This window comes from Bubalus kerabau, chromosome 19 (assembly GCF_029407905.1).
Source record: "Bubalus kerabau isolate K-KA32 ecotype Philippines breed swamp buffalo chromosome 19, PCC_UOA_SB_1v2, whole genome shotgun sequence".
NCBI classification, from domain to species: Eukaryota; Metazoa; Chordata; class Mammalia; order Artiodactyla; family Bovidae; genus Bubalus; species Bubalus kerabau.
Window position 1 is genome coordinate 25946136 of NC_073642.1, and position 20470 is coordinate 25966605.

Consider the following 20470-nt stretch of genomic DNA (forward strand, 5'->3'; position numbering starts at 1 on the left):
CCAGGACAATGACCTCCGAACTTCAGCACCCTCCTCTCCTCCCAAAGCCTGGGCTCCAGCTCTCGGGGTGAGAGTGTGTGATTTGTGTGAGGGCACACTGGCCTGCAGGCGGCCTTGCACTCACCTTCTTCCTCCGTGCTCTCCGGCTCCTCCAGCAAGGTGCAGTCAATGAGGGATATGACTCCGTTCTGAAAAAGAGTGGGGCTACCTTGAACTGGGGGGGAGATGCTCTAGGTTCGGAGTTCCAGAATGTCAGTGCGAGGAGGGACTCTAAAAGTGACAGCCACGCACGTGTATGTGCACATCATAGCCAAGTGGGTATTCTGGTTTTTAAGTTGAAGAATTTTATCTTCATATAAGGAGCCTAGGGACTTCTCTGGTGGTCCAGTGGTTAAGACTTCACCTTCCAATGCAAGAGGTATGGGTTCAATCCCTGGTTGGAGAGCTAAGATCCCACATGTCTCTTGGCCAAAAAACCAAAACACAGGTGGCGCTAGTGGTAAAGAACCCGCCTGCCAATGCAGGAGACGTAAGAGACCCGGGTTCAAACCCTGGGTTGGGAAGATCCCTTGGAGAAGGAAGTGGCAACCCACTCCAGTATTCTTGCCTGGAGAATCCCCACGAACAGAGGAACCTGGCAGGCTACAGTTCATGGGGTCATAAACAGTCGGACATAACTGAAGTGACTTAGCACACAACAGAAGCAATACTGTAACGAATTCAGTAAAGATTTTAAAAAATGGTCCACATTAAAAAAAATCTTAAAAGAAAATTAAATATTAAAAAGAAGCCCAATGAAGTAGCTCAGTCGGGACTGGCTCAGAGATGCCGTCCCTGAAGAAGGCTAAAGGTTGGGCTGGGGATGGACAGCTCGCATGTTTGCTTCTTGTCTCACAGCAGCTCCGAGGTATGACCTGGTAGCCCCAAGTCTGCAGAAGTTTGAAATCCCTCATCCTAGGCTAACAAAGGCCCAACTTGTCAAAACTATGGTTTTTCCAGTAGTCATGCAGGGATGTGAGAGTTGGACAGGAAGAAGGCTGAGAGCCAAAGAACTGATGCTTTCAAACTGTGGTGCTGGAGAAGACTCTTGAGAGTCCCTTGGACAGCAAGGAGATCAAACAAGTTAATCCTAAAGGAAATCAACTCTGACTATTCATTTGAAGGACATATGCTGAAGCTGAAGTTTCAATATTTTGGCCACCTGATGCGAAGAGCCAACTCATTGGAAAAGACCCCGATGTTGGGAAAGACTGAGGGCAGGAGGCGAAGGGAGCAACAGAGGATGAGATGGTTGGATGGCATCACCAACTCAATGGACAGGAGTTTGAGCAAACTCTAGGAGATAGTGAAGGACAGGGAAGCCTGGTATGCTGCAGTCCATGGGGTTGCAAAGAATTAGACATTAGTGACTGAGTATGCATGCAAACTGGGGCTTAGTAAGGTCACTCACAGGTAAGTAGCAGGGCTAGAATTTGAGTAGTGCTCAGATTCCACCTTTACCAGTATGCTAAGAGACTTTTAAAACTCAAACAAATAAACAACTCCCCAAACCAAAATAAGATAAAATGAACAAACACAAAGGCATGCGCTTTCAGATTGAAAAGCTGCCTTCAAGTCTCCGGTCCAAACCACCCCTACTGACTCCCACCTGCTCGAGGAACCATTCCTCCAGTCTGGACAGAGATCTTCCTAAAAGAAACTCCAGAGCTAATAAATAATGAATGCTTTCCTTGACACACAATTTGGTTGAAACTGGAGTATTCCATGTTTGTAAATTAATTTCCCCCTGTGCAGCCGACCAACTAATTTGTCGACATGTTAACATAAGCAGTAGGTTCCCCGAAGCCATTGCTTGATCTATTAGCGCTGCAGGAGGCTATGGGCTAGGCGTCCAGGGTCTGGAAGAATGGTTTCCCTGATGTTCTACTTTAATTAAGGGCTCCTTCTGGCCCTCTCCAGGCCACAGCATGTTCAGACTTGAAATCTGCTGAAGCGAGCCTTCATGGGGATGAACACAGTTTGGGGAGGCTGTCGCTACAGAGGCAGGGGCATCACAGCTCTCAGAGCAGGTCTATGGGCACCTCCCTGCATCTGTGCATGCCTCTGGTGAGGACAGCCACCTTTATTTCAAAGCAGATGAGAAAGTGAGGTGCGGACCAGCGTGGGAAGTGTCCCGGCTCACACAGTGTAAGAGACAGGAGTGGGATCAAATCCTGAGCTCTCAGCAGAGGGATAAGCCATGTGCCATGTTGGGGAGTGGTAGCTTCTGCCTGGGGTGCTGGGGGGGTGGTGAGTGCCCAAAGGCGTTAGGAACGGATGCTGTCTGAACTCCTTTTTGGTTGGAAATGAGAAAAAGGCTCTGGGTGCTGCTCTGCCTCAGCCAGATGTGACCATCCTCCACTGGCCCCTCACATACACCCACAGGACTTTTAAGGGCTTATCTGGGGACTTTCCTGGTAGTCCAGTGGTAAAGAATCCTGCCTGCCAATGAAGGAGACACGGGTCCAATCCCCGGTCCAGGAAGATCGTACATGCTTCGGAGCAACAAAGCCCGTGCACCACAGCTACTAAGCCTGTGCTTTAGACCCCAGGACTCACAACTGCAGAGCCCATATGCTGCAATTACTGAAGCCTGCGGGCCCTGGAGTCTGTGCTCTGCAGCAAGAGAAGCCACTGCAATGAGAAGGCCAGGCACTGCAACCAGAGAGCAGCCCCCACTTGCCAAAACTAAGAAAAGCCCATTCTCAACAACAAAGACCCAGCACAGCCAAAAATAAAGAAATTAAAAATAAATAAATAAAAATTTAAGAAAGAGCTTCTCTGAACCCTCTGGCTCCTCTGTCCCAGCTCCCAGCTGTGGGGGCGCCTTTGGGCATCTTCGAACTCACTTTCCCATTTCCCATGACTTCTACAGTAGAAAACCCATGAATGGTTCGCTTATTCCAAGCTTCCAGTTGGACCAGTCAGCGTGTGTGTGTGTGTACATTCGAGCGTGTCTGACATCCCTGCCCACTGTCTGGGCCCTGGTTGGGGTCGGTCAGGACCCCCAGGTCAGTGTAGTGTCCGATCTCCAGCCCCAGCAGCTCCCCAGCCCCGGCCATCCTTACCTTAGTCAGGTGAAGCTTTCCACCAGAGCCTCTGGTGCAGATGATCAGGTGCTTAGAAAACAGGAAGCACTGCCTCTCGCCCTCCTTCTTCAGGGAAAGGGACCCCAGGCGCCCCCTGGTGATCTTGCCCTTCTCGGACATGGGCACCTGGATGAGGGACCCTGTGGATGGAGGAGAGACCCTGAGTCCATCTCCCAGGACAACCTGTGCCTCTGAGCCAGCTTTGAAGCTGCATGTGGGTGGCGATGCCAGTGGCCATGGCAGTGGGACAAGGTGACCCTGGCTCCTGGTAGCAGACAGGTGACTCAGACAACCCCTCCAGCCCCTCCTTGGGGCCACATGGTGGGGTTCGGGGGGGTGGGTAATAACGAGAGAAACTCCATGCCAGAACTTTGACCCACCCAGCCAGGGCCAGGGCCTTAGAAAGCAAAGGAACCCTGAAGGACATGGCCCCTAGGGTGAGAATGCAGGACTAGGCTGGGGCCTGGGGGTGGCAGGAGACTGAAGAAGTAGGGAGCTGGCTGTGGCCTAGAGAGATTGATAAGACACACTAAGCCCCTGCTGCCACATGCAGCCACTGTAGACATGACCAACTGATCACAGTGTGTTCTGCTGCAGAGTCCAATGCCACTTCCCCGGGAAGCCCTCCCTGATTCCCCCTAGTCCCGCTCTGGGCCACCACTCTGCCTCCTGCCCACATTCATCACTGCACGGACCCCCTTCCCTGTATCCTGAGCCCCTTTCCCTTGCACATTCAGCTCTGGAGGGAGGGGCAGATTCTCTGGGCATCCCTGGAGACCTGAGCTGGACTGGCATGAATAGGGCAGACATCCATGGGGGTTGTGAGACAGAATAAATGAGAAAGGGCTTGTTGGGCTCCCTGTCTGATCTCCAGGTCCAGCCCAGCCCCTCAGTTTGTGCACAGCACAGCTCAGGGGAGTGGGTCACAGGCTAGGCTGGCTCTGGGGTCAGCAGGTCCCAGGGTGGACCCAGGGGACGGACACAGGGGCTCAGAACAAGCTCCCAGTAGAGGGGGTTCAGGCCAAGAGCAGCGGGGACCAGTGACAGCTGCTCAGGCCAGCCTTTCATGTAGTCAGAAACCTCCAGGCCAAGATGGAAGGCTGAGGCCCATCTTGAGGCATCACCTCTGGGGCACGAGAGCAGACACTGAATTTCCCACAGGCCGTCGAATCTGAACCAGCTGACCTTAAAGGCATTGTGGCTCTAACATCCCCAAGTTGGAAGTCAGTCCCTTGGGCCCCAGAGCGCTTCACCCACCCTTCTCAATAGGGCTGAGCCTCTCAACAGTGTCCCCAAGGTCAGCTGAAGCCCAAGAGTAAGGGGACCGCACCCAGAACCACTGTGATCACGGCCTCCCCAAGAGGCCAAGGAGGCCAAGCACAGGACAGAGGGACTGACCCTCGCCAACGCCACCTCGACACTGCAACTGCTTGTGACTCACGGGGCCAGTCAGAGCCTGGCCTCATGCTCCACCCTGTATTCTCTCCCTCAAAGGACATGTCGGTGTTTACGATGGTATATAGTAGACAAACCAAGGCCATCTGGGAAGAATTGTGTTTACATCTGGAGACAAGGAAACTGTGAAAACTGACAATATCAGCATCTATATGTATAGACACCGCCGTCTACATATAGCTGTCACATTTCCCCCGGCAGGCCCGGAACATGCCGCAGTCATGCCGGCAGGCTTTAGCACGTGGCAGCTGAGCCAACTGATGGCGTTCCCGAGTGTGGCCTGCCTCCTGCTTCCGGGGCCCACCTGGCCGGGGATGGATGGGGGATGCAGGGTACAGAGGCCATACCTTGTCTCACAAAGGTCTGGCTGGTGTCCAGGAGGATCTCACAGCCTTCAATGATCATGCGTTCAATGGCCAGGTTTTTCCGGATGTTCTCGGTCTCACTGACTTCATCGTGCATTATCCTGTGAGGATGAACAGTCAGAGACCAGCGGCCCCCACCTCCCAGGGAAGATGCAATGCTGGGTCTCTGGCTAGACCTGGGAAGACAGCCTGGATTCTTGGGTAGCATCTGTGATCACCAAAGGTGAGAGAGCCTACTCACACGGAGAGCCCGCTGTGTGTGTGCACTTTATAGGCGCGGGCTGTCTAATTCTCCGACAGCTCTGGGAGGCTGAGAAGATGGTCTCTGACCCACATGGAGGAGAGACAGCAGAGCTGGGAGGAAGATGGGCGTATAGCAGACATCCTTTCTTCATTGCTTGCCTCTTACCCCACCACTGGTCTCATTTCCATCCAGAGAAAAAACCAAGCTCTTTCCTGCCTCGGGGAAATGTGCTTGTTTCTCCCCTCTGCACGTTCTTTTAAAAAGATTAATTAAAATTTGAAATTGGAGTACGGTCGCTTTGCTGCTGCTAAGTTGCTTCAGTTGTGTCCGACTCTGTGCAACTCCATAGGCGGCAGCCCACCAGGCTCCCCCGTCCCTGGGATGCTCCAGGCAAGAACACAGGAGTGGGTTGCCATTTCCTTCTCCAATGCATGAAAGTGAAAAGTGAAAGTGAAGTTGCTCAGTCGTGTCCGACTCTTCACGACCCCATGGACTGCAGCCTACCAGGCTGCTCTGCCCGTGGGATTTTCCAGGCAAGAGTACTGGAGTGGGTTGCCATTGCCTTCTCCGACAGTCGCTTTAGTGATATAATAATCTGAATCAGCTATTTGTTGTTGTTGTTCAGTCGCTCAGTTGTATGAGACTCTTTGTGACCCCATGGACTGCAGAACACCAGGCTTCCCTGTCCTCCTCTATCTCCCAGAGTTTGCTCAAACTCATGTTCATCAAGTCGATGATGCCATCCAACTGTCTCATCCTCTGTTGCCCCCTTCTTCTCCTGCCCTCAATCTTTTCAGCATCAGGGTCTTTTCCAATGAGTCATGCCAAATAGAAGGGGGAAAATGTGGAAACAGTGACAGACTATTTTCTTGTGCTCCAAAATCACTGCAGACAGTGACTGCGGCCATGAAATTAAAAGACACTTGCTCCTTGTAAGGAAAGCTATGGCCAACCTAAACAGCGTATGAAAAAGCAAAGACATCACTTTGCTGACAAAGGTCTGTATAGGCAAAGCTATGGTTTTTCCAGTAGTAATATTCGGATGAGTCAGCTATACACATACATATATGTCCCTTCCCTCTAGATCCTCCCTCCCACTGCCCCAACCCACCCTACAGATTATCACAGAGCACTGAGCTAAGCTCCTGTGCTATGCAGCAGCTTCCCACTAGCTATTTTACATGTGCTAGTGTGTATATGTCAATGCTACTATCTCAATTTGTCACACCTCCTTCTCCCTCCTTGCACACTCTTTATATAGTGGTTTCCTTAATGTTTGGGTTCCAGAATGCCTTATTTTTGGATTGCCAACTTGGCAATCCAGTTGGCTCAAGGAAAGACTGACTGCCGTTTATTTCTATAGGCTCCAGCACGACTAGGAGGTTTAAGCAAGACACAGTTTGCCCCTTCATCTAATAACACTTGCAACTTTCTGTTCTGGTTCTGACTGCTGCAACACTGCTCCTCTCCACAAGGTGGCAGTACTTAACTGCTTTTTAAAAATAGCATTGGTGGGAAAAGGTAGGAGTGAGTTAACAACTTTGCTAAGACCATGTGTTTCCAGGAGTCTTAGGAAAGTAGTGAATATATATATATTTTTTGGAAGGAGGTCTGGAAAAAGTACCCCACCTATTCTAAGGAAAGCACAAAGCCTCCTCTTTGTTTGTTGATGCCTGAAATTCCACAAGTAAGATACCACTCAGAGAGCTGATGAGTATTCAGTGGTTAACAGAGTTCTCTCGTAGACATGATGCAATTCAAACCCCGTAACAATAAGAGATAACATGGGTGGCGCTGGAGCTGTGAACAGGGGAATCAGTGTGATTGATGCTAAACACATTACTCAACCCCTCAAATACTTAGCTTCCCATTTGTAACTGTTGGGGTGAGGATGGAAAATAATGTATTGCATGGGCTGACCTCATGCAGTGACAGGTGCTTGAATAAAAGGTGGTGACCATTGCCCTTATCACTGCAAAATGTTATTGTAAAAAAAAGGTGATACATGATAACTTGTCATTTTTGCCGGCTATCAGACTGGGGCATCGAGATGAGGTCTCTGCTTTAGAAGCTTTGGTTTTCTACCCATCCCACCCCCACCTTCCCAGGAACGCTCTTCTCTTTCCAGGCCTTAGCCTTCTTCAGGAAAACACATGGGCACGGGCCAGGGAGGGACCTTTCAGGTAGTTCTGTGGATGGAAGTAGCCATCCTTCCTCCAGCCTTCAGAAGTATTTCACTTTTGGAAGCAGCCCAAGGCAATCATAACCCTCTCTCTTGCAGAGAGTGAGGGATTGGCTGAAGAGGCTAGAGGTGCTCAAAATGAGGGGGTGGACTTCCTGGCGGTCCTGTGGCTGAAACTTCACAATCCAATTCAGGAAATGCAGGTTTGATCCCTGGTCAGGGAGCTAAGATCCCAGGTGCCATCAAACTCAGCATAAAAAACCCGAACATAAAACAGAAGCAATAGTGTAACAAATTCAATACAGACTTTAAAAAATGCTCCACGTAAAAAAAAAAAAAAAATCTTTGTTGTTTAGTCGCCAAGTCATGTCTGACTCTTTGGGACCCTGTGAGCTATAGCCAGCCAGCCTCCTGTGTCCATGAGATTCTCCAGGCAAGAATACTGGAGGGGGTTGCCATTTTCTCCTCCAAGGGGTCTTCCAGACCCAGGGATCGAACTCGGGTCTCCTACGTCTCTGCCCCTGGCAGGTGGGCTCTTTACCCCTGAGCCACCTGGGGATGGCTGTTAGACGTGTATAAACTGCAGCGGCTCAGGGTAAACAGCAGACCCAGGCTGCAGTCTGTGATGGGGAGCCTAGGTTAGGGAAGCTGGGGGCGACTCTGGGAAGGCGGCCTGGGGTTTCCAGGGCCTGAGGCTCCTGGGGGAACTGGAAGTGATGACCTGGGTTATCCTGGAGCCTAGGAGTGAGGAGTTCAGGACAGGAAGTGGGACAAAGGCCCCCAGAGGTGAGGGGTGCAGGGCTCTGAGGCTGGCGAGGGAGGGGCTGGTTATCTTCTGGCTTCTAGTCAGGCTGCAGCTTTCCTCAGGCCCCAGGGAAGGTGGGAGGAGGATGAAAGGGCTGCTATCACATGGGAAAACCCTCTTCTGTGCTTCTCAGGCTGGGCTCAGGACCAGGTGCAGGTGATGGGCGGGGGGACAAAGGAAGAGCAGTCAGTACACCCAGCACCAGGGGGGAGAGGGGACTGGGGTCTTGGGCCAAGTTCCCTGGCACCCACTTGCCTCCTGTACCCCTGCCTGCACTGGGACAGGGCATCCCACAGGGTCCAGGAACTCACAGTGGGAGTCCGCATCTTCTCCCCGGGGAAGAGTACACTGTACTGACTCCCTGGGGCCCGAGAGAACTGGGGTCCACACCCCACAACGGTTCTGTTAGTCTGCAGTCACATCCTGCTTACACCTTCTCCCGAATTCTTCACTGTGGGGTCTGTGCCCTGCCCCAGTCCAGATTGGTCCTCCCTCTGCCCAGCTGCCCAACAAGTTCCACTTGTTGAACTCGGGAAGCTGTTTAGGGCTCTGGGTGGTGGGCGGGGCTCCAGCGGGGCTGGTGGTTGAGCCCCACCCCCTGCAGACCCATCCAGTCTCTGACCATAAGGCCCTTCCTCACCTCTTGGCCTCCACTGGTGGATGCCCCAGGGCTCAGCCTTTGGTTCATACCTCATTCCTGCTTAAACTCACTCCCTTGGTGATCTCATCAATCTTATGATTTTTTAAAAAAAATTTTGGCTGCACTACGTGGTATGCAGGATCTTAGTTCCCTGCCTAGGGATCGAACCCACACCTCCTGCAGTGCAAGTGCAGAGTCTTAATCTCTGGACTGCCAGGGAAGTCCCAGCTGGTGACTTTAAATACCATGTCTGAGCTGATGACCTGTTCCATCTCGCCTCCCTAAACTCCAGACTCAAACACAGACTCTCTCTCCTTGTCATATCCACTGCTGTCGTCCATCTCAGGCCCAACACATCCCCAATAAAGCTCCCATGAAGTGACGCAGACCCCTTCAACCTGCCCCTCCAGCAGCTTCTACACCTTGCATCGTGGCAGTGCCATCCTTCAGGCTGCTCAGGCTCAGACTCCCTTTCGACTCCCAGGTTCTCTCTCTGTCCTCTTACCTCATCCATCAGAAACTCTAGTGGGTTCCCTCTTCAGGAAACACTAGAGTCTGAAGCTCCTCCCCTCCACACCGCCCCGCCCCCACAGATGGAGAATCCCTCCCCCACCGCCTGGCTGTGGCATCCCTCCTCCCTGGTCCCTCTGCTCCTGCCTGGGCAGAGACTGCGCCCCAGGGACTGACGGAGAGCAGGGGAGGCCCTGACTATGGGGCTTCAGCTTCTGACAATGGCCCAACTATCGTCTGTCCACCCACAGACACTGCCTGCTGCTGAACAGAGCCTGGGATACACGAAGGCCCAACACTCGGGACCCCATGGAGCTCCTACAGCCACAAGCATTGATTGACACATCGACACTGGAGAACCAAGGAAATGGGCAGACAGTGTCTGCGAGTCCCGGGGATGGGCCCACTGACTGCCCAGGCCCTTGCTGGGCCCCACCTGTGCCAGGAACAGCAAGCCACCCATCCCATCTCGCCAGTGCCCACCTGGACTGGAGCCGTAAACTCCTCAGACTGCTCCTGGGGATTTTGCCTCCAGGTGGGACAGGCTATGGGTCCCCACCCCTCGAAATCTTAAGCAGAAACATGAGTTTTGGCCATTTGGGCTCAGCAAACTCCCGGTGGGGGCACCCTCAAGCCTGGGCCTGCCCCGTGATGTGGGTTCTCTGGTGTGGGGACCCGCTGTAGGGTTTACCTGGACAGCTCCTCCAGTTTGGACTTGGCATAGTCCAGGCTGTTGCGCTCCACGTGCTCATGAGGGGTGTGTGCCAGGAGCTCGTGCAGCGTCAGGATGTACCTGGGGATCTGTGGGGGCGGGGAGGTGAGGCAGGAGAGAGGTGGCGATGAAATGAGAGACAGGGGAGAGACAGATCCCCGGAGAGGGATAGGGCCACAGAGACAGGGGTTCTCAGCACCAAGGACCTCCATTGCACTTCCGATCTCAGACTCTTTCGATCTCAGACTCTTCCGATCTCAGACTTGGAGCCAGGGTCTTGGGTGGGACGACCCCCACCCCTGGGCTGTCCCGCAGGCCTGTCTCTCCGCCGGTCGCACCCCTCCTGACCCCACCGCCCAGCCACCCAAGTGCGCATGCGCCCTGGCAGGGCGGCAGGCGGGGCGGCGCACCTGGAACATGGGGTAGGTGAGGAAGGTCTCCAGCGTCCTCTCCTCGCAGTCGGGCTTGGCCTCGTAGTGCTTGAGCAGCTTGTCAAAGTCGCGGTTCTGCTTGCAGTGCGCCAGGATCTGCAGGCTGTACTGGTGGTTGCGCACGAACTCCTGGTAGATGTTGAGCATGGGCAGCAGGATGTCGAACAGGTCGGCTGCAAGGAGGCGGGGCTCAGTGGGCAGCGGGGGCGCCCTCCATGTGCGGTGAGGGGCTGACGCCCTCCCCCAGGCCCTCGGCCTCCCCAGCCCCGCCTGGGAGGTCCCAGAGAAACCCCTGCCTTTGGAGTCGACCCTGGCCCCACCGCCCTCTCCTAGGAGAGACAGGGAGGCCCCAGACACTGGGATCAATCACATCAGAACCATAGGGTTTGGAGCCCTATCTAGTCTGACACCTAGAGGGCCAGAGAAAGCAGGTGTGGAGGGTGCTGTGGGGTGCCCCCTGGGCACCTTTTAGGACACAGGTGCTTCTTCCCTGGCTGTCACCAGTCCCAATGGCTGTCAGCTGGGTCCTCCCTGCGTGGGAACTGCTCTCCGCTGAAGGACGCTGCCCTGCACAAGCTGGGCCCATGACAGTACGGGAGGGGGGTGTGAAGGCCGGCCCCTGCCTTGACTGGGGACCTCTCTGAGGGGCCACCTGGGTCCCAGAGCGCCTGTGGGGTTGCCCTTGGCCTCTGTTGTAATTACATCCCCCCAGTGCCCTCCTCCCTCCAGGGGGCCTCCCTCCCAGAGTGTCCCATCTGTGACTGGGACCTGTCAGAGGCCACAGGGTGAGTCAGCAGCTGGCTTGGAACCAGGTTTCCCGACTCCCTTGTTCCAGGGCTTTCCACCCCATGACATGCTTTCCTGAGTCTCTGTCCCCTCACCTGTGGGTCCCCTGTCCTTGCCCTCCCAGCTCTGCAGCCCCTGCTGGCCCGTCGGTCTCAACCTCCTGGGTGTCTAGCATCCTGTCCTTCCAGCTCTCGAAAGCCCAAGCCTGCCCTTCAACACTTGGTGGGATGGGATGGAGCCTTTAAAACAGAGGTCCCCCAACCTCCCGGCCAGTACCTCCTGTCAGATCAGCAGCAGTGTTAGATTAGAAATAAAATGCACAATAAACGTACTGTGCTCGAAACATCTTGAAGTCATCCCCCCAGTCCTGGTCCGTGGAAAAACTGTCTTCTATGAAATCAGTCCCTGGTACCCAAAAGGTTGGGGACCATTGCTTTAAAACATCAGCTTACTAACCCCATTAAAGAGAAAGACCATGCAGCTAGTGATGATTATACTAAGTGAAGTAAGTCAGACAGAGAAAGACAAACTCCATATGATATCACTCATATGTGGAATCTAAATATGACACGAACTTATATACAAAACAGAAACAGACTCACAGACTTAGGGAACAGATTTGTGGTTGCCAAGGGGGAGGGGGATGGGGGATGGATGGAGTGGGAGCTTGGGTTTAGCATTTGTAAGTTTTTACATATAGAACGGATAAATGAGAAGGTCCTACTGTATAGCACAGGGCTTCCCTGGTGGCTCAGTGGTAAACAAGCTGCCCGCCAAGGCAGGAGACACAGGAGACTCAGGTTTGATCCCTGAGTAGGGAAGATCCCCTGGAGGAGGAAATGGGTACCCACTCCAGTATTCTTCTCGGGAAAATCCCATGGACACAGGAGCCTGGAGGGCTACAGTCCATGGGGTTGCAAAGAGTCTGAGCAACCATACATCCAGTGTATAGCACGAGGAACTATATTTAATAACCCGTAATAACCATAATGGAAAAGAATATTACAAAAAGAACATATATATAGGTATAACTGAATCACTTTGCTGTACAGCTGAAATGAAGACAACATTGTAAGTCAACTACACTTCAATAAAAGGAAAAAATTTCCTTGTAACAAACTCTAAGTGGGAGCTCTCATGCAAGGCATCCACCTATCCAGTGGATCACCTCATGAATCCTGTGGAGGACAGAAAATACAGCCTTTTTCTTCTTTCTAGTGTATGTGTGTGTGTTTGCTCAGTTGTTAAGTCGTGTCCAACTCTTTGTGACCCTATGGGCTGTAGCCTGCCAGGCTCCTCTGTCCATGGAGTTTTTCAGGTAAGAATATAGGAGCAGGTTGCCATTTCCTCTTCCAGGGGATCTTTCTGACCCAAGGATCAAACCATGGCTCTTGTGTCTCCTGCATTGGCAGGCCTGTTCTTTACCACTGAGTCACCTGCTTCTTCTTTTGACCTTGGAGAAAATGGGTCTCTTTGACCTGAGAAAAATAGAAATAGCACTCACTCCTGGCCTGTGGGCAGGGGAGCCTCTCCTCTCTCAGCAGTCCCTTCACCTTCCTGAGCCTTTTCCCTTGACTCCACAGCAGAAGTGACACAACACTTACCTTTCCTGTTGAATTAGGTGGAAGGAAGATGCTACCCAGGGTTGGAGAGACAAGATGTGAGAGGCACTCCTATACATCACTCTCAGGAGTGAGGACTTGGAGAGAAATGTGACGGTGGGTACAGAGCGGGGAGTCCACCGCCCTTGTTTCAGCCATTCAGCCTCTGGACACCTATCTCAGAGAACTGCTCTCTAATATGGAGACCACCTCACACATAGACACTATTGTTTCTAGTAACAGCAAAAAGGCAGAGCATCTTTAAGAGCCAAGAAGGGGGAGATGTCTGCATAGACAGTGGCAGATTCACAGGGCCCTGGAGCACTACACAGTCATCAAAAAGCATGCTTCAGCTTGAGAAAATGCTTATGCAATAATGTTAAGTAAAAAAAAAAAAAACCCACAGTAAGATTCAAATTCTATATTCAGTATGTTTGCAATTATGTAAAATGTGAAAAAAACCCACCAAGATCTATGCATAGAAAAAAGAATTGGAAGGAAACAAACCCAAGTGTTTACAGTAGTTATCTTTGGGAAGCAGAACTATGGCTGATATTTTTAACCATTTCCTTCTTTTCTGGATTCTCGAATTTTCTCAAATGGGTACATATATTTTATTTTTAAAAAGGAAAAACAGATAAACTAAAAATATATCACTTCCTCCCAGAAATGTAGCTTTTGCCAATTTGTTTTTCCTCTTCTGAGCCCTCTGAGTGTTCCTGGGAGTTTTTAAAGGGCCACTGTGGTACATTCTGCAAGGACAAAAGTGTTGCCAGCTGGGGTTGGGGGGGGAGGGGGTGGCCACTGTAGAGGGACTTCCCAGGTCGGGGTGGGGATGGAGGGGCAGAGGACCCCTGCCAGGGCTGCTACTCACCCAGGACCAGCGTGGGCCAGCTGGAGATGCGGGCCTTCAGGCCTTGGTAAAAGATCTGGTGCAAAAACATGATGGTCTCGCTGCAAGAGAAAGCACAGGGTTAAGCTCAGGCCAGGACATCCTGTCCCTCCAAGCATCCCCTCCCACAAGTTAAGGAAATCCTCTCAGGTGACACTTAACCTGAAAACCAGTTCAGTGGGATGGACTATGTAATTTGTGGGGCCTAATGTAAAACAAACAAGCGAGCCCCTTGTTAACAAAATGGTTAAAAATTTCAGGATGGGGTTTCCCTGGCCGTCCAGTGCAATGCAAGGGACACCAGCTGGATCCCAGGTCGGGGAAGATCCCACATGCCATGGAGCAACTAAGCCCGTGCACCACGACTGCTGAGCCTGTGCTCTAGAGCCCGTGAGTCGCAACTACTGAAGCCTGCATGCCACAGAGCTGTGCTGCACAAGAGAAGCCACTGCAATGAGAAGCCCGTGACCCTCAATGAAGAGTAGCCCTCACTCATCGCAACTAGAGAAAGCCTGTGTACAGCAACGAAGACCCACCACAGCTGAAAAAACAAAAAATTAATTAAGAAAAAAATGGTCTCCAAAAAAATAAAGTGTATTTCAGGATGGTGACGGCAGAGTGTACAATTCAGAAGGGCTCTTCTCAGCATGCAGTCAAATGCTGGTCAAGCTGGCCGAGAAGGGTAGTGCTCTGGCTGCTGGCTTCCCTAGCTCCCTCAAGTCCCTGCTGGCTGGGGGTGCCCCTGAGGGATCCTGGAGGAAGCTAGGGCTCTGAAGAACTCAGAGGAAAAGCCACTCAGAGGAAAAGTCTTCATGTCATGAGGACATGACAGGATCTAGGGCTTGAGACCCACACAGATGGAGGCTCGATCTGTTGCCTTTTGCCCCTTCCCACCTGTGTGACCCTGAGCAAGATGCCTAACATCTCTGAACCACAGGTCTTTCCATGGAAAACACAGAGGTGAAATGTGGTTCTTCTGAAAGTATTGTGCATCTACTGGAGCAGAGTGATGCTCAGCAAATGCTAGCTCTCCACCAGCCCCTTTTGGAATAAACGTTAGAAAATGGGAAAAAAAAAAAAAAAAAGGAAAGGACAGAAACCCAGAGTCTCTAAAGTGCCTGCTTTGTCATCACCTGGAATGCTGGGGGTGCACATAGTCTCATTAGGCCTCAGAGCATTCCCCAGACAGCCACATTTGCCGTGGCCCCACTCCCATACCCCCTTCTCTGCCCACTGCTCCCCAAGCGGCTGGTTCCAGAGAACAGCCAATCTGTGAGAACACAGAGAACCCAAGAGACGGGCCAATTCTGCTCCATCCTGCAGGGCCCCCCTCCTCCTGTTCTTTCCTTGTTCCTGCTCATCCCCCTGGCTCCTACACTCTGAAGACCTGGGGGTCTCCTCAGCATGTCTGGGCTTGCCTTGAATCACAGGGGAAGCCAAAAGAACCAAATATGCCAAAGTATGGGGACTTGTCCCTGGTGGTCCAGTGGTTAAGATTCCATACTTCCAAAGCAGGCACAGGGTTCAATCCTGGGTCAGGGAACTAGATCCCACCTGTGGCGCAGCTGAAAAAAATTCTTTTTTTTTAACGTGCGCTCCACTCATGGAAAGGGAAAATGAGTCCCAGAGAGGAAGAGTGAGCTCCCAGGAGCTGGGGCTCTGGGCCCTGTCTTCCCCCTCCCTGGAACATTCTCTGTCTTTCTCTGCCGTATCACCACCCCTCCATGGCTACACTCTCTGCTCCCTCCCCAGGCTCTCCCAGCGCCCTGGGTGGTCGCTGAGGCCCTGGTGTTTTCCAGCTTGGGGTGCTATCACTGGGTGCTGTCCCTTCTCTCAGCAGTTTGTACCCTGAAGGCAAACCCCCACCACTGTGAGGTCTCATTCTCAGGACAAGAGCAGAGGATGGAAGGCGCTGGGTGGGCGCTCCTGGGCTGCGAGGCACAGGAGGCCAGTAAGGGGCCTGGACCTCACGTGCACGGAAGTCCTGAGAGGCACGGGGCTCCTGGACCCTGGATGGGTTTGGAATTCCCTGAGCACCCCCACTCTGCAGAGAAAACACACTGTGTGAAGAGAGAAAGAAAAGAGGGAAAGACTGCAAGAGAAGAAGGGGTGAGGGAGCTGAGAGGTGGGGGTGGTGGTAAGAGAACAGAACACAGCGTCTGGCCTCTGCAGAGCAAAGTCTGTACTGGTCACACCCCCAGGACGTTCAGAAGGGAAGGCTGGGGCCAGGGGTGCCTTTAGCAGGTACCATTGGAAAAGATCCTAATGCTGGGGAAGACTGAAGGCAAAAGTAGAAGTGGATGATAGAGGATGAGATGGTTGGATGGTATCACTGACTCAGTGGACATGAGTTTGAGCAAGTTCCTGGAGATAGTAGAGGGTAGGGAAGCCTGGCATGCTGCAGTACATGGGGGTCGCAAAGAGTCGGACACAACCGAGCTACTGAACAACAAAGTAGTGGAAACATTCCGAGTTCTCATTCCTGAGTATGGAGCAGTCATTACCGTGAATTAACTATCATTTCCCTGAAGTCCCAAGAGAACAGGCCCCCAGGGGTGGTGACACGGTGATTTCTGGACTGGGGGCCCCATTTGATGGCTGAAGTCATCTTCAGTTTTCAGGCAGAGAGTCTGCAACAGATGTACCTGTGACCAGGCTAATTCTGCCTGTCCATGGCCCCTGAACTAGTCATTGAACAGATAAACAGGCACCGTGCCCATCTGAAGAGCTTTAGTTTTCCACATGGGAAGAGCCTTTGGAAAATTCAAATGAGATGGATCCAGGGTGCATGGCAGTGCACAGAGGGGTGAATGTGGGCACTGAAGTGGGGGAGGGTGGAGGTAGAAAGACTATTGGGGGTTCCTGAGGAGCCAGGAGGTAATGAATGACCCCAAGCACTGACAGCAAAACTCAGGGCCCCACTCCCAGGAAACGGTTTCCTACGGCTGCAGGAAACACCAGGGAGGAAACCCACCCTATTAGATTCCAACAGGGCACGGACTGGTAGAGTAGCACAGTAGGAACATGATAAGCTGGGACTATAAAAATACAGTTGATGAAGGCTCCCTTTTCCCTTTGTATTGGCCATTTGAACATCTTTTGAGAACTGCCAAGTCCTATTTACTATTTTCAGTTTTATCAATTTAAACTAACTCTTCATGTTAAGTGTATAATGGAACATTTACATTGCAGACTTTTTTTTTTCTCAGCTATTTTCCACTGATTTTGTGTTTACTGTCTTTTAAAGTTTTTCTACTTTGCCGTGAGGTGTACCATTTTCTTTTTTTTTTTTTTTTCCTGTTTTGAGCATGTCTTTTCGCACTCCTAGACTGCATACACACTCATCTGTATTTTATTTTTTACATATAAATACTTAACTAGGGGACTTCCTTTGTGGTCCAGTGGTTAAGAATCTGCCTGCCATGCAGGGGACACAGGTTAGATCTTTGGTCTGGAAGATTCCACATGCTTCAGAGCAACTAAGCCCATGTGCCACAACTACTGAGCCTGTGCTCTAGAGCCCAGGGGCCTCAACAAGAGAAGCCACCACGAGAGAAGCCTGAGCACCACAACTAGAGAAAGCCCAGCCAGCAACGAAGACCTGGTGCAGCCAAAATAAATAAGTAATTGTAAAAATACTTAACTCCAGTTTACTTTGGTATAGCCTGTGAATAAAAGATATAAATGTAATCTTTCTCTCAGTTTGGTTAGCCAACTGCCCCATTTTATTTATCCAATACTCCAGCTGTTTCCCCTGCTTGCCAAAGCTGACTTTATTGTTACTAAATTCTCAAACATGTGTAAGTCTGTTTCTGAACTTTCTGTTTTACTTTGATGGTCTATTGGCCTGTTCTGGAAATAGTGTCAGGCTGTTTTTGTTACTTTTAATATATTTATAAGCCTATAATATATTTGAATTAATGTAGGAAATGTTAATTTCATTGTTCTTTTTTCAGAACATGATTATCGATTTACATGTATTTATTCCTTCAGATGGACTTTAAAATCACTCTGCTAGGCTGAACTTCAATTGCAATTATATTAACTTTATAGCATGTTTTGGGTGAAATGACATATTTATGACATGGAATCTTGCCATCCAGAATGCTGGCCCACTTTCTGTTTTTGACAGCCTGCACGTTTAGAAGGACTTTTATAATTTTAAATGGTTGAAAAAAATCAAAAGTGTATTTTATGGTAAGTAAAAATTATATAGAATTACCATTTTAGCATCCATCAGTAAAGGTTTACTGTAACATAGCTGCACCCATTCAACCAATCATTAGGATTGCCTAAGTCCACCTGCTTCTGACAGAGACCCTCTGGCCCTCAAGATCTAAAATATTTACCATCTGGCCCTTGACAGAAGAACTCTGCTGAGACCTAGTTTATGTGAATGCTGTCCCTGAATTGTGCAGTGCACAGCGAGGGCAACTGTATTCTGCGGCCCTATCCCTCCCCACAGCTGACTTAGAGTGCAGCAGGGAATCTAACACAAAAGAAATCATTATTTAAGTGTGATGAATGCTACAAAAGAGGGCCCTGGAAGCACACAACCAGGGAAGAGAAGCCAATGGCGACAAGGGGAGTGGGGTGGTCAGAGACATCCAAGAAAAACATGAAGGAAGAGCAGGAGAGAGCTGTTGTAAGGAAAACAGGGAGGACAGTAGGGTGGGGAGAATTCGAGGGAGAGGAAGCGAGCGACCTGTCTACTTGGGAAGCATTCATTTTTCCTGGTTCCCTTCTTGAGCCCAGAAAGGAGTGTGACTCACCCAAGCCATTCTCAGATCCACAGGGCTGGGCTGGAAGAGGAGGGCAGAACCAGGCCTCTTCACTCTTGCCCTGCCCTCTACCCATCCCTCCTCACCCCCTAGCCCATGCAGACATGACGAATGGATGGCAGCACACTCCCCCACAGAGCCTCACCATCCTTCTCAGCCCAGGACTCCCAGCCACCGCTGATCAATCAGAGCGGCATCAAGGTACCAACCATCTGTCACCTGGGCGGGATGTTCTCATCACGGGGCCATGCCTGTGGTTCCCAGCACATGTTGCCGGGCAATGTTTTTATTAAAGGGAAACAGTCCAAGTCTCTGCGCTCATTGTCTTGGGTAAACAAAACCTGCTGCAGGTGTTTACTTCAAAGATCGCTCCTCCCTTCCCCTCCACCCTCCACTATTGTAGAAACACACAATTAACCCCCTCCCCAGCTCTGTAGCACCCTCCAGGAATCTGCCAGCCTGGAGAGAGGCCTCTTTCTTCTCAAGGACTTCTTTTAAGGAGCTCCGGCAAATGAAATCACCAAAGTAGCATCAGGTTTCTAGTGTGGCTGAATCACTGAATTCATTTTGGCCTAAAAGCAAACCCAGGGGGAAGTCACGTGTAGAAATGCCTTCTAGTGAGTGGGCTGGCAGCCTCTGCCCTTGGCCTGTGGCACACACGGACCTCTGTGCTGTGGTCCAAGGCAGGGAGACCCCAGAGATTCACAGCACTTACCCAGCAAAAGGGGAGGCACTTACCCAGCAAGAGGGGAGGCTGGGTTCACACGCAATAGAAAGTTCTCAATAGCGCAGAAGTGGGTGGGGGCAGTGCGTGCCAAGACCTGGGTTGTGATGAGCACGTGTTGGGGAAAAGGAGGATGGGGTAAGTGAAGATCCAGCCCATCATTTAATAGGGCAGCAGGGGCAAGCAGAGGCCTTGATGTAAAATGGAACTGAATTAAAGTCACAGCCCACTGGAACCCTGAGAACGTCCCATCCATCACCTCTCTGAGCTCTGATGCCAGCCTGATGGGGCATCTCCCAGGACTGGAAATCACTCAGGCCAAGTGCTCAGAGAGCCTGGCATGAAGCCGGCCCTGCAAAGCTTAATGTGGTGAGGGCAGTCCAGAACATTCAGTCATGCACAGAAGCTGTGCAGTGCTGCTATTTTTTAATGAAAAAATCAATTAAGCTGGTCTCTGCTCACAAAAAGCAAAGTGGCTAAGACAGTGACGCTTATACTGTCCTATGCACACAGTGGATCATGCGCTGAGGTATGAACGATAAGAAGGCAGTCATGTTCAGGACTTCCCAACTGGTCCAGTGGCTAAGACTCTGCGCTCCCAATTCAGGGGCCTGGGTTCGATCCCTGGTCGGGAAACTAGAGCCCACATGCTGCAGCTAGGAGCCTGAATGTCACAAGGAAGATCCCACATACTGCAACTAAGACCTGGCACAGCCAAATAAATACATTAAAATAAAGCAACTTTGTAAGGCCCAGTGATTCAGTTTCTACAAGGTTTTCTGAGGCTAGAAGCCACTCCCCTCCTTCTGCTCCCACCTCCACTGCGTCCCTGTACCCTGACATCTCCTCCACATCCATGAGGTCAGCCTGGTCCTTCTCCCAGCCACCTTCAGCATCTCAGCTCAACCTCTCAGAATCAGACCCGCGTCCACTGGCTCCCCCATCACCTCCCAGGTGACACATAAGTCCTTAAACTTGCTACAGCACCCTGGCAGGTAAAGGGGCAGAGCAGGGCCCAGGGGAGGTGACCCCGGGTCCCAAACTTCTCTGCATAATACCTGGATGAGGCAGTTGGAACTAGTGAAGTGACTGAACGATGACTATGCTAAAGGAAGTGCAGCTGAACGAATAACCTGGAGCACATATGATTTACGTTAATTCCTAGATGAGAATCATTTGTAAATAGCGCTCTGTTGATGTTTTTATGTTTGTTG

The 20470-nt window shown here is 51.3% G+C and overlaps 1 protein-coding gene across 1 annotated transcript in view; it reads right to left on the reverse strand.

Moving 5' to 3' along the window:
* RASGRF1 (Ras protein specific guanine nucleotide releasing factor 1) overlaps window positions 1-20470 on the reverse strand; it is a 100586-nt gene that overhangs the window by 42119 nt on the left and 37997 nt on the right. The window contains exons 6-11 of the mRNA XM_055556586.1: window positions 13734-13813; window positions 10452-10645; window positions 10021-10130; window positions 4931-5049; window positions 3108-3268; window positions 125-188 (exon numbers count right to left, since the gene is read on the reverse strand). Of these exons, the coding sequence (XP_055412561.1) occupies window positions 125-188; window positions 3108-3268; window positions 4931-5049; window positions 10021-10130; window positions 10452-10645; window positions 13734-13813 (728 nt within the window). The remainder of the gene's footprint in view (window positions 1-124; window positions 189-3107; window positions 3269-4930; window positions 5050-10020; window positions 10131-10451; window positions 10646-13733; window positions 13814-20470) is intronic.